Genomic DNA, 16,830 nt, shown 5'->3' with positions numbered 1-16,830 from the left:
CTGGTAACAAATGCATGTTGTGTTGCAAAACATTTAAACTAGTATTTTGTCTCTGTTACTGATAGCATGGGGTTGTCAGGTTCAGTAAATAATGCAATGGAATATCTGAGAACAGTGCACACAAGCAATCTCAGTAAAATCGAATTGACACTTACTTCACACAAAGAAATAGAATCCATCATAAAGTCCTTGAAATCAAAGCATTCTAGTGGTTATATAACATATCAATAAAGTTAATAAAAGAGTGTTCATGTGAGCTTAGTCATATCTTAAGTTATTTGCGTAATTAATCACTTATCACAGGAACATTCTCGAACTGGCTTAAATATGCTGACGTTATATCTCACCACAAGAAAGAGGACAAAGAAATGTAGTCAAATTACCAACCGACCTCATTTTTGCCAGCTTTTTCAAAAATCTTAGTGAAAATAACATACTGTCAAAGTCACAGTTTGGTTCTTACGGGTTCTGATATTGAGAAGGCTATTTACACTTACAGTGAAAATATCCTTAATTCATTAGACAACAAATTAGAGGCAACTGTCATGTTCTGTGACCTGTCAAAGGCTTTTGACTGTGTGAATCGCAGCATTCTTTTAAGTAAATTAAAATATTTAAATATTATGGCATCACTGGTAGTGCTGCAAAGTGGTTTCAGTCATATCTTATTAATAGAAAACAAAGGGTGTCATTACGTAACACTTCAGCAGTAGGCAATCAGACATCATCTGACTGGGAAGAAATTACATGTGGTGTTCCCAAAGGTTCCATACCAGGTCCACTACTTTTTATTGTGTATATTAATGACCTGTCATCTGTTACATTATCAGATGCCAAGTTTGTCTTATTTGCAGATGATACAAACATTGCAGTAAATAGTAAATCAAATATAAATTTAGAAAGGGCAGCTAATCAAATTTTTACTGACGTTAATAAGTGGTTCATAGCCAATTCACTGTCATTAAACTTTGAAAAGACCCACTATACACAATTCAGAACTTCCAAGAGATTTCCTTCTAGTGTGTGTATAAAATATAACGACATGCAAATAGGAGAAGTTGAGAGTGTAAAATTATTGGGATTTCAACTTGATAATAAGTTCAGTTGGGAGAGGCATACTAACAAACTGCTGAAGTGCCTAAACAAGTCTGTGTCTGCAATGCGAATGATGTCACACATAGGAGATATAAATATAAAAAAACTGGCATATTTCACTTATTTTCACTCCATTATGTCATATGGTATCATATTTTGGGGTAACTCCACAAACTGAGAAAACATTTTTAGAGAGAGGAGGAATTTCCACATTTGTTAAAAACAGTTTTAATTTTAAGAATAAATAGAGTACACAAGCCTATAATAAGAGTAATGAGTAGTGTAAATCCAAGAACATCATGTTGAAACCTATTCAAAGAATTGGGCATACTAACTACAGCCTCTCAGTATATTTATTCCTTAATGAAGTTTGTTGTAAATAAAACATATCTTTTTCCAACTAACTGCTTAGTACACAGTATCAATACTAGTAATAAGAAGAATATACATAAGGATTTAAAACCACTTACTCTTGCCCAGTAAGGTTTCCAGCATTCAGCAACGCATATTTTCAGTAAGTTACCAGCAACCATTAAGAGTTTAGTTTCAGACAAGGCACAATTCAAACATAATTTAAAAGAATTTTTGGTGGCCAACTCCTTCTATTCCATCCATGAATTTCTCAACAAGTGCAGTAGACCATTTTAATGAAAATTTATTATACTTTAATTTTTGACAATACTTGGTTGTAACAGCCAAGTAACTACCTACTGTGTGAATGACGGATGTATGGAAAGCAGATGTAAGTCTTAAGTCTGTAAATTGTGGAAGTTTAATTTTAAATCTTGTACATAATTTGACTGTTCTTAACTGACGATCATTGAAATGAATAATTTACTTTAATTTTTGACAATACTTGGTTGTAATAGCCAAGTAACTAGCTACTGTGTGAATGATGGATTTAATGAAAGCAGATGTAAGTATTAAACCTGTAAATATTATAAGTTTAATTTTAATTCATGTACATAATTTTACTGTTTATTGACTCAGGATCATTAAAATTAATGAAACTCAAGTTTTTCTAATTACATTTTTGTAATGTGTTTATCTGACATGTTCCACACCCAGGAGGATCCCCTCTTTTGTGGGTCTATGGAATGAATAATTAGCCTAATCTAATCTTTACTGGGTGGGATTGTTTATAACTGGGAGAACAGGAACACTTCAGAAAATTTTCACTCTGTATTGCCAATTAGCTAAAAACTTTCTCTTTTGTGTGACACAAAATTAAATATAGGAAACATACAACCCATAAAGACAAGACACAAGCAAGACAGTATACATTTCTCCAGTCCTTAGGTTACAGCATTTCTCTCTATAATCTTGCTACAGTTTAACACAGCGTGCTTTTCTTTCTGCAAAGGAATCTATTACCTCATCAAAGTTCATCAAACGTTTAGCTACATGAAAAATAAAAATGTCATGGTCTAATACTGGAAAAGCTCTTAATATCAATAGTACCCAAGACTGATGTGGTTTCTCAATTTGATTACGTCTAATTTGTCATTAGCTGCTAAATAAAACAAAATAGGTCTTTTTAATACGGTAACAATTGTAACACATTCCAAATAAGTGAGACTGCTTTGGCACAATTGGTCATTTTTGCATACCTCATTCACATAAATAATGTGACAGAATGTAATTCATGAAGTACCAATACCAAATTCCTATTATTCCTACTACAAGCAAAAAGATTTATGTTAGGAAATAGTTTCACACTTCATTCATGCACTCCAGTTTCTCAAGCATGAAATTGAAAGTAGTAGTACAAAATTTTTTAATAAATTTGGAATCGTCATATTCTTCCATATAATTTGTGTCATGTTCCCATTTCTTCTTCTCCGGTTAAATTCACTAACCCTGTCAGAATCACCTGTTCAGTCATCCCATGTTTATTCTCCAGTTAGGTGTTATTACATATTCATACAATGCATTTTCCATGCTATTCTGAGAATATAACTGGAGCGGCTGCTAATCTGGGACTGTAGAATTGGCCATTAGTGGTGTAGTGATCTGGTAAAAAATTTCTGTCAAAATATTTTCTTGACTACACCAAGAAGAGTACATATTAATATTTCTTACCTATTCTTCCTGTTAGTCATTTATTTCTGGTCTGGTAGTCTTAATCTGTGGATTTCACTAATAATTATAACAACAATAATCATTTGCACACCCAGCCAACCACTTAAACAAACAGCAATTGGCATTCACCTGTTCAGGTTCCTTTGATTCAGCTCGTTTAGCCCCATCCGCTTTTGTCTGTTGAAAAGTTTTTTTATTTCTAGATCTGATGGGGATTTCCCTGGCAGAGACACCTTGTACACTATGCATCATTTCTGGTTTTACCTGTCTCTGACTTAATTATATCCACAACAGAAGGACTCCTACTGTGCCTCGTCAAGCTCTGTTGCGAAGGGTAGCCTAGAAACCATCTCCTTCCCAATTGATCCATGCAAAAACCCTGCCCCCATACTCCCAATGCCCTACTTGCAAGTTTCACATGTCTGTGCAATACCAAGATACAAAATCTATCCCACGCTCTGCCTCATATTCAAGCCTAACCCATCTCTGTCTTTAGTTTGTTTACCTTTCTGAATATGCACCAGCACCACTTGGATATTACTTGACACTTGGAAGATGCATACATGGCTGACTTAACTATACCCCATATTGTTTTTATATTATTGTGGGATGTATTTATCTTCTTCTCATAATGCAGATGTTTAGATTTCTGGATAACCTCCTTCAATATTTTGCAGTAATTTTTGTAATAAGCTATAATGCTAGTATCAAATGTGTCCCTGCATATCAGATAGAGTTTCCTTCTTGTCTCACTTGATATCTTTATCCCTTGCATGATCCATGGTTTCTTATTTGACTTCTGCTTCATTTGATTCACCCTCCCCATGGCTAACTTGCTCACACAGCTAGATACAGCCGTATTCTAGATCAAAGTAGAGCACATTGGTACCTCACAGTATGAGCATGGGGAGTGACTGTGGAAACTGCCTTGTAAGACAGTCGTTTATGTCAAATGAATTATGATGAGCAAGAGGGGAAAGGAGGGACAGTGCGAACAGAAAAGCTAACGAAACATATGAGTAAACTGTAAGTCACAAGTAAAACATAAGTCAGTGGTGTGCAAATTATGGCAGGAGAGAACAGTGCTCAGCAGTGTGAGATAAAAGTATCTGGCACACAGAAGAAGAAGCAAAGTAAACACAATAAATGTCTCACTGTAATATGAATAAGTAATGAGGCAGAAACACCTGCAATATTATGAACAAAAAAAAACACTAATTGCAGTCCAGACAGCAAAATATAGGTACACAGCTGTATTAGCGCATCAAAGGATTTCTACTGAGGGCAAGCAACATTTTCTTTCTGTTTTTCATGTGCTTCTTAATGACAATGTTTGTGCTATTTTGCAAGTGGCCTCATTTACTCTTAAATTATTTATTCACCATCTAGCATGTTTTTTTCCAAAAAAAATACACATTTTTGGGTGCAGAAGAACTAGGGTTACAAATTGATAAGACTGGATTTTTGAAAGATATACATTCTAAAATTTGAATGAACTGTATTTCTAATGACCATACCAAACAAAAGAAAAATTTGGAGTAGGTATTAAAATCCATGGAGAAGAAATAAAAATGTTGACATTTGCCGATGACATTGCAATTCTGTCAGAGACAGCAAAGGATTTGGAAGAGCAGTTAAATGGAATGGACAGTGTCTTGAAAGGAGGATATAAAATGAACATCAACAAAAGCGAAACTAGGATAATGGAATGTAGTCAAATTAAGTCGGGTGATGCTGAGGGAATCAGATTAGGAAATGAGACACTTCAAGTAGTAAAGGAGTTTTGCTATTTGGGGAGCAAAATAACTGATGATGGTCAAAGTAGAGAGGATATAAAATGTAGACTGGCAATGGCAAGGAAAGTGTTTCTGAAGAAGAGAAATTTGCTAACATTGAGTATAGATTTAAGTGTCAGGAAGTTGTTTCTGAAAGTATTAGTATGGAGTGTAGCCATGTATGGAAGTGAAACATGGACGATAAATAGTTTAGACAAGAAGAGAATAGAAGCTTTTGAAATGTGGTGCTACAGAAGAATGCTGAAGATTAGATGGGTAGATCACATAACTAATGAGGAGGTATTGAATAGAATTGGGGAGAAGAGGAGTTTGTGGCACAACTTGACTAGAAGAATGGACCGGGTGGTAGGACATGTTCTGAGGCATCAAGGGATCACAAATTTAGCATTGGAGGGCAGCGTGGTGGGTAAAAATCGTAGAGGGAGACCAAGAGATGAATACACTAAGCAGATTCAGAAGGATGTAGGTTGTAGTAAGTACTGGGAGATGAAGAAGCTTGCACAGGATAGAGTAGCATGGAGAGCTGCATCAAACCAGTCTCAGGACTGAAGACGGCAACAACAACAACAATTCTGAGTAAAGAATAAGATGTTTCACAATAAAACATTTAATTACCATCATCAGCCAAGCCTATAGAGGAGATCTCATTGACTGCTTTGCCCTCTGCAGGTTCTTATTATTTTCTTCATACATACAGGATTTAAATATCAATGTGTGGGCATATATTTCCAAAAACAGTACAATGCAGTTCCCAACTGTATCTGTCCCAGTGCCCCAGGCAGAAATTTCATGGGGTGTCAAATTAATGTTCTTGAAGAAAAAAACCTTGTTGCACGAAGTGCCTAACATCTGGCATGCACTGGTCTGTCGATTATTCATATGATTTTGAAACACATCACATGTGTTCCAGCCACTGGTAAAAACAAAACATTTTGAGAATATTAATATATTACTTGTTAACTGACTGTGTAACATGTTGTTGTTGTGGTCTTCAGTCCAAAGACTCATTTCATGTACCTCTCCACACTACTCTATCCTATGCAAGCTTTTTCATCTCTGAATAACTACAGCAAACTACATACTTTTGAACCTACCTACTGCATTCACCTCCTGCTTTCCCTCTACAATTTTTATCTCCCACACCTCTCTCCACTAATAAATTGATGAGCCCTTAATGTCTCAGAATGTGTGCTATCAACAAATCCCTTCTTTTAGCCAAATTTTGCCACAAATTTCTTGTCACATACACCAATTCCGTTCAGTAACTCCTCATTAGTTACTTGATCCATCCACAGAATCTTCAACATTTTTTCTGCAGGACTGCATTCCAAAAGTTTCTATTCTCTTCTTGTCTGAACTGTTTATCATTCATGCTTCACTTCCATACAAAAACTACACTCCAGACAAATACCTTCAAAAAGGAGTTCCCAACATTTCAATATATATCCAGTGTCAAAGTTCTCTTCTTCAGAAATGCTTGCCTTGCCATTGTGAATTACATTTTATACCCTTTCTACTTTGGCCATCATCAGCTTTTAAACTGACCAAATAGCAAAGCTCATGTACTACTTTTAGTGTCTATTTCCTAATCTAACTCCTACATCACTTCATTTAATTCTACTACATTCCATTACCATTGTTTTCCTATTGTTAATGTTCACCTTATATATCCTCCTTTTGAGATTCTGTTCAACAAGTCTTCCAAGTTCTTTTATGTCTCTGACAGAATTACAACGTCACTGGCAAATCTGAAAGCTTTTATTTCTTCTCACTCAATTTTAATTCCTTCCCCAAATTTTTTTGTTTTGTTTTCTTTAGTGCTTGTCCAAAATACAGATTGAAGAACATCGGGGATAGGCTACAGCTCTGCTTCACTTCCTTCAACTACTGCTTACCCTTTCATGCACCTTAACTCTTATAACTGCCATATGGTTTCTGTACAATTTGTATATAACCTTTTGCTCCCTGTATTTTACTCCTATCACCTTCAGAATTTCAAACAGAGTATTCCTATCAACATTATCAAAAGCTTTCACTAAGTCTACAAATGTAGGTTTGCCTTTCCTGAACCTATTTTCTAAGATTAGTATTAAGGTCAGTACTTCTCCATTTGTTTCTACATTTATCTGGAATTCAAACTGATCTTCTCATGGTTGGCTTCTAACAATTTTTCCATTCATCTGCAAATAATTCATGTTAGTATTTTGCAACCATGATTTATTAAACTAATATTCACACCAGTCAGCACCTGCTATCTTTGGAATTTGAATTATTACACTATTCTTTAAGACTGAGGCTTTTTCACCTGTCTCATACGTCTTGCACTCCAGATAGAATAATTCTGTCCTGGCTGACTCTCACAAGGGTATCCTTGGTTCTGATGGAACATTGTCTACTCTAGGAGCCTTTTTTGACTTAGTTCTTTCAATGCTCTGTCAAATTTTTCTCACAGTATCATATCTCCTATCACCTCTTTATCAACATCCTCTAGCCTTCAAGTTCATTTCCCTTGTACAGACCCTCTATATACTCCTTCCACTTTTCAGCTTTCCCTCCTTTGCTTAGTATTGGTTTTCTGTCTGAGCTCTTGATAGTCACACAGTACTTTTCCTTCTCTCCAAATGTCTCTTATTTTCCCGTAAGTAGTCTCTTTCCCATATTTTAATATTCTTTTATATCCCTACATTTGTCTTCTAGTCATTACTCCTCAGCAGTTTTGCACTCCCTGTCAATCTCACTTTTTAAATGTGTGTATTCTCTTTCACCTGTTTCATTTGCACATTTTTATATTTTCTCATTTCATCAATGAAATTCAGTATCTCCTGTGACATCCAAGGATTTCTACTAGGCCTTCTCTCTTTATGTATTTGATACTCTGCTGCTTTCACTATTCCATCTCTCAAATCATACATAGCAGAATGACCTAGAAATTGTAATGTTGCTGGTTTGAATCTTACTAGTAACAACATTTTCTTTTTTTTACTTTTATTCAAATTTCATATTTATCACTAAAATGAAATATTGATTATCAAATATTGTTATCATCTTATTTGTAGTAAAAATGCCGTCTTTAAATTTTAATTATTATTCCCATGAAAATGCTAGTATTCACAATAAATAAAAGTTGGGTCAAAAATGCTAACAATGAAAACAATATAAAGTACTTTTGTATTTCTAGAGATTGAATAGAATTACTAATGTACATAATTTCTTTCATTTCACAAAAGGATGTTTCACATATTTGTATCAAATTTTAATTTTTTTAGATGACCAATAACCGAAATTAAAAAGGCAGCATTTTTCTAAAAAAAGTTTGATCAATATTTGTTAATATCATTTTCATTTCATTTCATAGTTAATATGGAATTTAAATAACAATTTTTAAAAAAGTTACTACTAGTAGATTTCAAACAAGTGACTTTAGGATAACAGGAATTTTACACTATACAACCAGATACAACTATGTATAATAACAACTGCAAATGTTTTATACTTAATGGTGTTCAGAAAAACTCTAAAAAGAGGGCAGAGGAGTCCATAAAGTTCCCTTGTAAAAAGTCGCATTCTGAACACAAGGAATTATAAAATTACAGCTTGTAAAAGTATTCCCATGTTTCAAAACTAACCTGCATATGGATTAGATAAATAAAAGAAAGATGAAGAAAGAAACAAAGGTAGTACTTTTAGGGATTGATATAAGAGCAATGGAGCTATCCCACCTGACCACATTCCACACTCGACTGTCAGTTATCAGAGTATAATTGTTCACCTGAAATTGTGATTAAGAAGACATTCTGCCTACAGAGAATGAGCTGTGTTTCACCTTACCAACTGCACACCTTTTCAGAGAGATTCAGGGATCATTGGAAGGGAGATCCAATATGCAGAGTGCTCAAGGAAAAGCAGCGATGGGGACAAGGGTGGGGGAGGGAGGGGGGGGGGAGAGGGGGGGAGACTTGGGCTGTAGTGATACTAATACCAAACTCTGAATCCACAGCAGATTCCAAAAATGAACTTTTTACTTGTGCAGAAAGTCTCTGTATTGCAACTTCCAGTACAAGCAAACTTCCAACACAAACTATATCAAGAACCATCCTTTGCAAGCATTCACCATGAGCAAGTATTTGTGGAACATGGAGACATGATACGAATGCTGCTGCTGCCTACCTGCTGATCCTGCACATGCCTCCTCAGCATCGCCCACTCCTCCCTTTGGTGCCGCTCCAACATTGCTGACCACTCAGAAGTCTGTTCTGCTATTACTTTCTGCACCTGTGGATCTGATATAAGCTCATCTTGGCTGGAACAAAAATGCAAACAAATACTGGATCAGACGCAGAACTATACTGTGAAGGCAATATCTTACATCTTCTAGGCACAAATGTCCCTGAACATTTTGGTTCAGGCAACACAGAATGCAGCATTGGTGACTGCTATTCTGTTAAAACATGACTAGATGAATTACAGGAAAGGGAATGTTAAGAGAGGTAGGAGAATGGTTTCACTTAACAAGTATGACAGGCAACACACTGCATACTATCTGAGCCATCACCAATGAACATTTAACTCCTTTTGCTTTATGTGGAGTTCACAGGAAACTGACATGTGATGTTGATGCAGAGCTTTGCAGTTCTGTTCACTGTAATGTACTGGTCAATGATCAGTGACCATGAGAAGATGACAGCAGAACTGCAGACAGCCTCATTGCACTTTATTGTAACAATTAAAAAACACATGTATGTAAAGGCATTGTAACTGTACTATGTATTTTGTGTCATGAAATTGGTCAATTATAGCTTAACTGTTAGGACAGAATATAAAAAATTATGTTACAGAACTCTTCAAACAAATTTTGGGCTTGCAGCTGGTCGTTGTCTAATACCTCGCATGATATTTCAACTGGGCACCTGCCAGTCATCTTCAGGTGAACTGTCACAGACCCGTTCTGCAATATATACCACACTGTAACTATTCTGCGCATGCGTCGAAAACTTGGTAGATGGACCACACTGCCTGCCGGCAGCACTCTCCCTGATGGAGTAGCGCAACTCAGTCGCCATCTGCATTGCTGTTTGCCGCAGCCGTCAGCGCACTCTATCATCTTTGATTTGAGCAAATCGTGGAGATGACCCTTTCTGCAGGGATTAAGTTACTGCGTTGAGTAGGGGGCCTTCAACAGAGCACAGCAAGTTTCCCTTCTTATTTCTTCTGCAGAATCCAAAGGAAGACGTTGTACAGTTTCTTCAACACCACTCAAGAAACTTCTTAATGGCGATGCTGTAGGTGTAAGTGCAAAATTGAGTCCCTTGCTCAATACAGACAGCATCGAATCATCCAAATTCTTCTCCGTGAGATTGATAACGGAACGTCGTACTTTATCCCTTCTGGCGACAGCTTCTGTGGCAACAGGCGGTCAAATTTTGATATCTGCTGAGAATTAGCATCCTTGTGGATCCACTCGAACTTGGTCGAAGTCACTCCACCAACCCAGTCCCAAGATACAGGAGAAAGATACCTTGCAACATTCAGATGTAACTGGTAAAGTTCTGCTGAAATAGCATCTAACCTTCATCTTGTATATCAAATCCTCTCTTTGACAACAAACAGCATGACTAGCCTTCTCAGTAATCTTCCATGCAGCGGCAGTCTTAATGCAATGAGACACTAGCAAATTTTGGTATAATGCCATGGTCCCAACATCTCAACAAAAACGTTAAAGAACTTAAAAGCTTTGCTCTTTTACCACATAGCTTCTCGAAAGTTCCAATCTGTGAGGCTATCTCCTCCCCGTAAAGGCATCTGATGTGAATTTTAAAATTTTCCCGGCAAATTGACTGTTCAAACAAATTTCGGGCTTGCAGCCGGTCGTCGTACAATACCTCGCATGATATTTCAACTGGGCACCTGCCAGTCATCTTCAGGTGAGCCATTTCAGACTCGCGAAAACGTCCTCCATTCCGCAGTATACATCGCGCTGTAGCTATATTGTGCATGCGTCGAAAACTTGATAGATGGACCACACTGCCCGCTGGCAACGCCCTCCCTGGTGAAGTGGCAGAACTCAGTAGCCTTCTGCATTGTTGTTTGCCATAGCCATCGGCACACTCCGTCATCTTTGATTTGATCAAATTGTGGAGATGATGGGATTTGATGCACTGTCCAGCTGGTAGCCGCTGTCACGGTTCAACAGATATTCTGCCAGGTGTATTTCTATGGATTCTTTAATAATGGAGTCCCAGAAAGATGTTGCTGTGTACAAAATCATTGTTTTCTCATACTCCATTGAATGTCCAGTGGAAATACAATGTTCAACAATAGCGGACTTGCTTTGCTGCAAAAGGTGGGTGTAATGCTGATGTTTAAAATTCACATTAGATGCCTTTACGGGGAGGAGATGGCCTCACAGATCTGAAGTTTTGAGAAGCTACATGGTAAAGAGCAAAGTTTTTAAGCTCTTTAACCTTTTTATTGAGGTGTTGGGACCATGGCATTACACCAAAATTTGCTAGAGTGACTCATTTCATTAAGACCGTCGCTGCACGGAAGATTACTGAGAAGGCTAGATATGCTATTGTCAAAGAGAGGATTTGCTATACAAGATGAAGGTTAGATGCTATCTCAGCAGAACTGTACCAGTTACATCTAAAGGTTGCAAGGTATCTTTCTCCTGTATCATGGGACTGGGTTGATGGAGTGACTTCGGCCAAGTTCTGGGGGATCCACAAGGATGCTAATTGTCAGCAGATATCAAAATTTGACTGCCTGTTGCCACAGAAGCTCTCACCAGAAGGGATAATAGTACGACGTTCCATTGTCAATCTCATGGAGAAGAATTTGGATGATTCGATGCTGTCTGTATTGAGCAAGGGACTCAATTTTGCACCTACACTTACAGCACCACCATTAATAAGTTTTTTGAGAGGTGTTGAAGAAACTGTACAACATCTTCCTTTGGATGCTGCAGAAGAAATAAGAAGGAAAACTTGCCATGTTCTGTTGATCGCCCCTACTTAATGCAGTAACTTAACCCCTGCAGAAAGGGTTGCATTATGAAATCTGAGAGGGGGCCCGGACGTAGTGGTATTGAAAGCTGACAAAGGTAATGCAACTGTTTTGTTACCTCATGGTGTGTATAAAGATAAGATGTATGGTCTGCTAAGTGACTCTCTCTATAGCAGCATTGATTACGATCCTACAGGACGTGTGCAACGGAAAACTTCAGCACTATTAAATTCCTCCTCCTTACCTCAGGAGACCATCAAGAGGTTAAGATCACATGGTTGTGTACCTTCTAGACTGTATGGCCTTCCTAAGGTTCATAAAGAGGGTCTTCCTCTGCGTCCAACAGTGAGCTACGTTGGAGCTCCTACATATGATTTAGCAAAACATCTTGCTTCCTTGCTGAGACCTTTCGTGGGCAAGTGCTCACATCACACAAGCAACTCAGCTGATTTTATCAATAGACTGGTGGCTCTCCATCTTAGTAGTGTAGGCGTTCTAGTAAGTTTTGATGTGGTCTCACTTTTTACAGAAGTTCCTCTTTCAGATTCTTTGACACTGATTGGTAACATGTTTCCTTTTGATATCACTGCTTTGTTTAGGCAAGCTCTTTCCTCAACTTATTTTATGTTTAATCAAGAATATTTTGAACAGACTGAGTGTCGCCATGGGTAGCCCCCTGTCTCCCTTGGTGGCCAACCTTTTTATGGAGGATTCTGAGGAGAGAGCGCTTGAATCAGCTGCCATGAAAACAACAGTTTTTTGGACTTATGTGGATGGTACATTCATAGTGTGGCCTCATGGAGAAGACAAATTAATGGAGTTTCTACATCACCTCAACTCCTTTCATAGCAACATCCGGTTCACCATGAAAGTGAAAGATGGTTGTTTGCCTTTCTTGGATGTCCTGTTTTGAAGGAAGAATGATGGTTCTCTAGGGTATTCAGTTTATCGGAAGCCCACTCATACTGATTTGTACCTGCAAGAATCGAGTTGCCACCACCCATTGCAAACTATGAGTGTGCTTAAAAAACTTGTTCATAGCACTCATACTGTCTCATATCTAGATAGCTTACCTCAGGAACTTGCCCATCTAAAGACAGTATTCAGTGAAAATGTTTATCCTACCCAGCAGATTAACAAGGGACTAAGAAGCAAGAAGTGGATAAAGAGGAGAACATGCGGGAAGATTGTATTTAGTTTAAGAGATATGTCAGTAGAAGACTTCATGGATAGTGTTAAGTTCTTAGGTATTGTTATAGATAGTAAATTGACTTGGGAGCCACATATTAAATACATTAGCACAAGGCTGTCTAGAGTGGTTTGTTTGTTAAGGAATTTAAAAAACCATGTACCTGCGGCCTATGTAAGATTGGCCTACTTTGCTTTTCTTCAAAGCATTATATCTTATGGACTTTTAATATGGTGCAATAGCTCACACCTTCAGGACATTTTGGTACTTCAGAAGAAAGTAATTCGAATGATCACAAACAGTGATAAACAGGCCCACAGCAAACCACTGTTTATGAACTTAAAAATATTAACTGTTATAAACATGTATATTTACACTGCCCTACTGCATATAAAGAGCAACATATCAGAATGCCAGTGTAGAAGAGATGTACACACCCATGCAACCAGAAATAGTAGCCATCTGGACATACATTACTACAGATTATCCAAGTCACTGAACAGCCACGAAGTGGTGGGTGTGAAGATGTTTAACAAACTGCCTCTAGAATGGTAGAAGCTCCATTTGATTTATTTAAAGTCAAATTATTCAGTTGGTTAGCTGCAAATCCTTGTTACTCACTTCAGGAATTTTATGACTGTAAAATATCATAGTGGTACTGGTTTGGAGAGTGCAGTATAATTTCTTTAACTGAGTAATTTATGATGCAATGTTTTCATATTATTTCGTTTTAAATATTGTATTTTTGGGAAACCAATAGTAACATATTGATCTCCAACCCATGTATAAAGGATGGTCCATTGATCGTGACCGAGCAAAATATCTCACGAAATAAGCGTCAAACAAAAAAACTACAAAGAACAAAACTTGTCTAGCTTGAAGGGGGAAACCAGATGACGCTATAGTTGGCCCACTAGATGGTGCTGCCATAGGTCAAACGGATATCAACTGCATTTTTTGGAATAGGAACCCCCATTTTTTATTACATATTCGTGTAGTACATAGAGAAATATGAATGTTTTAGTTGGACCATTTTTTTCGCATTGTGATAGATGGCGCTGTAATAGTCACAAACATATGGCTCACAATTTTAGACGAACAGTTGGTAACAGGTAGGTTTTTTAAATTAAAATACGGAACATAGGTATGATTGAACATTTTATTTCAGTTGTTCCGATGTGATACATGTATCTTTGTGAACTTATCATTTCTGAGAATGCATGCTGTTACGGCATGATTACCTGTAAATACCACATTAATGCAATAAATGCTCAAAATGATGTCCATCAACCTCAATGCATTTGGCAATACGTGTAACGACATCCTTTCAACAGCAAGTAGTTTGCCTCCTGTAATGTTCGCACATGCATTGACAATGCGCTGACACATGTTGTCAGGCATTGTTGGTGGATCACGGTAGCAAATATCCTTCAACTTTTCCCACAGAAAGAAATCCGGGGACTTCATATCCGGTGAATGTGCGGGTCATGGTATGATGCTTCGATGACCAATCCACCTGTCATGAAATATGTTATTCAATACCGCTTCAGCCACACGCGAGCTATGTGCCGGACATCCATCATGTTAGAAGTACATCGCCATTCTGTCATGCAGTGAAACATCTTGTAGTAACATTGGTAGAACATTACGTAGGAAATCAGTGTACATTGCACCATTTAGATTGCCATCGATAAAATGGGGGCTAATTATCCTTTCTCCCATAATGCCGTACCATACATTAACCCGCCAAAGTCGCTGATGTTCCACTTGTCGCAGCCATTGTGGATTTTCCGTTGCCCAATAGTGCATATTATGCCGGTTTACGTTACCGCTGTTGGTGAATGACGGTTCGCCGCTAAATAGAACGCGTGCAAAAAATCTGTCATCGTCCCGTAACTTCTCTTGTGCCCAGTGGCAGAACTGTACACGATGTTCAAAGTCGTCGCCATGCAATTCATGGTGCATAGAAATATGGTACGGGTCCAATTGATGTTGATGTAGGATTCTCAACACTGATGTTGTTGAGATTCCCGATTCTCACGCAGTTTGTCTGCTACTGATGTGCGCATTAGCTGCGACAGCAACTAAAACACCTACTTGGGGATCATCGTTTGTTGCAGGTCATGGTTGATGTTCCACATGTGGCTGAACACTGCCTATTTTCTTAAATAACGTAACTATCCGGCGAACAGTCCAGATACTTGGATGATGTTGTCCAGGATACCGAGCAGCATACGTAGCACACGCCTGTTGAGCATTTTGATCACAATAGCCATACATCAACACAATATCGACCTTTTCCACAATTGGTAAATGGTCCATCCCGGTAATGTATCATGAAGCAAATACTATCCGCACTAGCAGAATGTTACGTGATATCACGTACTTATACGTTTGTGACTATTACAGCGTCATCTATCACAATGCGAAAAAAGTGGTCCAACTAAAACATTCATATTTCTTTATGTACTACACGAATATGTAATAAAAAATGGGGATTCCTATTTAAAAAAATGCAGTTGATATCCGTTTGACCTATGGCAGCACCATCTAATGGGCCAACCATAGCGCCATCTGGTTTCCCCCTTCAAGCTAGACGAGTTTCGTTCTTTGTAGTTTTTTTGTTTGATTGATACTTATTTTGTGAGATATTTGGCCCAGTCACTATCAATGGACCACCCTGTATATGCTGTATAACTTGTATATATGTAACTTTGTCAATTGCTGTAATAGCTAAACAACAATAAAATTTCATTCATTCATTCAATCTTTAGCTTTTCTTCCTTTTGTTGGCAACACTTCGTTTAAAATAGCAAGAATCCTCCGAAAATTTATGGTAAAAGTGGTTTTCTGCCCACCATCAAAGATTGCAGACCTTGTGGGATCAGTAAAGGACAATCTGTTACTACGAAAGGCCGGAATTTACAAGATACCATGCCAATACGGTATGGCTTATATAGCTCAAACCACATGCACCATGAAAGAACGCTGCACTGAACACCAACGTTACACCCGCCTTTTGGAGCCAAGCAAGTCCACTATTGCTGAACATTGTATTTCCACTGGACAGTCAATGGAGTATGAGAAAACAATGATTTTGTCCACAGCAACATCTTTCTGGGACTCAATTATTAAAGAATCCACATAGAAATACACTTGGCAGAAAATCTGTTGAACTGTGACAGTGGCTACCAGCTTGACAGTGCATGGTATCCCATCGTCTCCATGATTTGCTCAAATCGAAGATGGCGGCAAACAGCAACACAGGCAGCAACTAAGTTGTGCTACATCACAAGGGAGGGCGCTGCTGGCGGGTAGTGTGGTCCATCTATCAAGTTTTCGACACATGCGCAGAATAGTTACAGCACACTATATATTGCAGAACAGAGGACGTTTTTGCCAGTCTGCGACGGCTCACCTGAAGATGACTGGCAGGTGCCCAGTTGAAATATCGTGCGAGGTATTGAACGACGACCGACTGCAAGCCTGAAATTTGTTTGAACAGTCAATTCGCCAGGAAAATTTTAAATTTCACATGATACAGAACTGCTTGCCAGTACTTACTTTCAGAAGAAATATTAGTACTGCCCCAAACTTGAAAACATTAGTTTTAGGCACTGTGATCCACAAGTATCTTACGTGGAAAGTTCATATCAGCTACATCGG

The 16,830-nt window shown here is 37.9% G+C and overlaps 1 protein-coding gene across 3 annotated transcripts in view; it reads right to left on the bottom strand.

Annotated features, from left to right (window-relative positions):
* LOC126198524 (1-phosphatidylinositol 4,5-bisphosphate phosphodiesterase-like) overlaps positions 1-16,830 on the bottom strand; it is a 590,920-nt gene that overhangs the window by 37,475 nt on the left and 536,615 nt on the right. For all 3 annotated transcript variants that reach the window (XM_049934913.1, XM_049934915.1, XM_049934914.1), the window contains exon 20: positions 9,141-9,273. In XM_049934913.1, the coding sequence (XP_049790870.1) occupies positions 9,141-9,273 (133 nt within the window). The remainder of the gene's footprint in view (positions 1-9,140; positions 9,274-16,830) is intronic.

Source organism: Schistocerca nitens, chromosome 8 (assembly GCF_023898315.1).
Source record: "Schistocerca nitens isolate TAMUIC-IGC-003100 chromosome 8, iqSchNite1.1, whole genome shotgun sequence".
Lineage (NCBI taxonomy): Eukaryota > Metazoa > Arthropoda > Insecta > Orthoptera > Acrididae > Schistocerca > Schistocerca nitens.
This window is presented reverse-complemented; position numbering and strand designations above follow the sequence as displayed.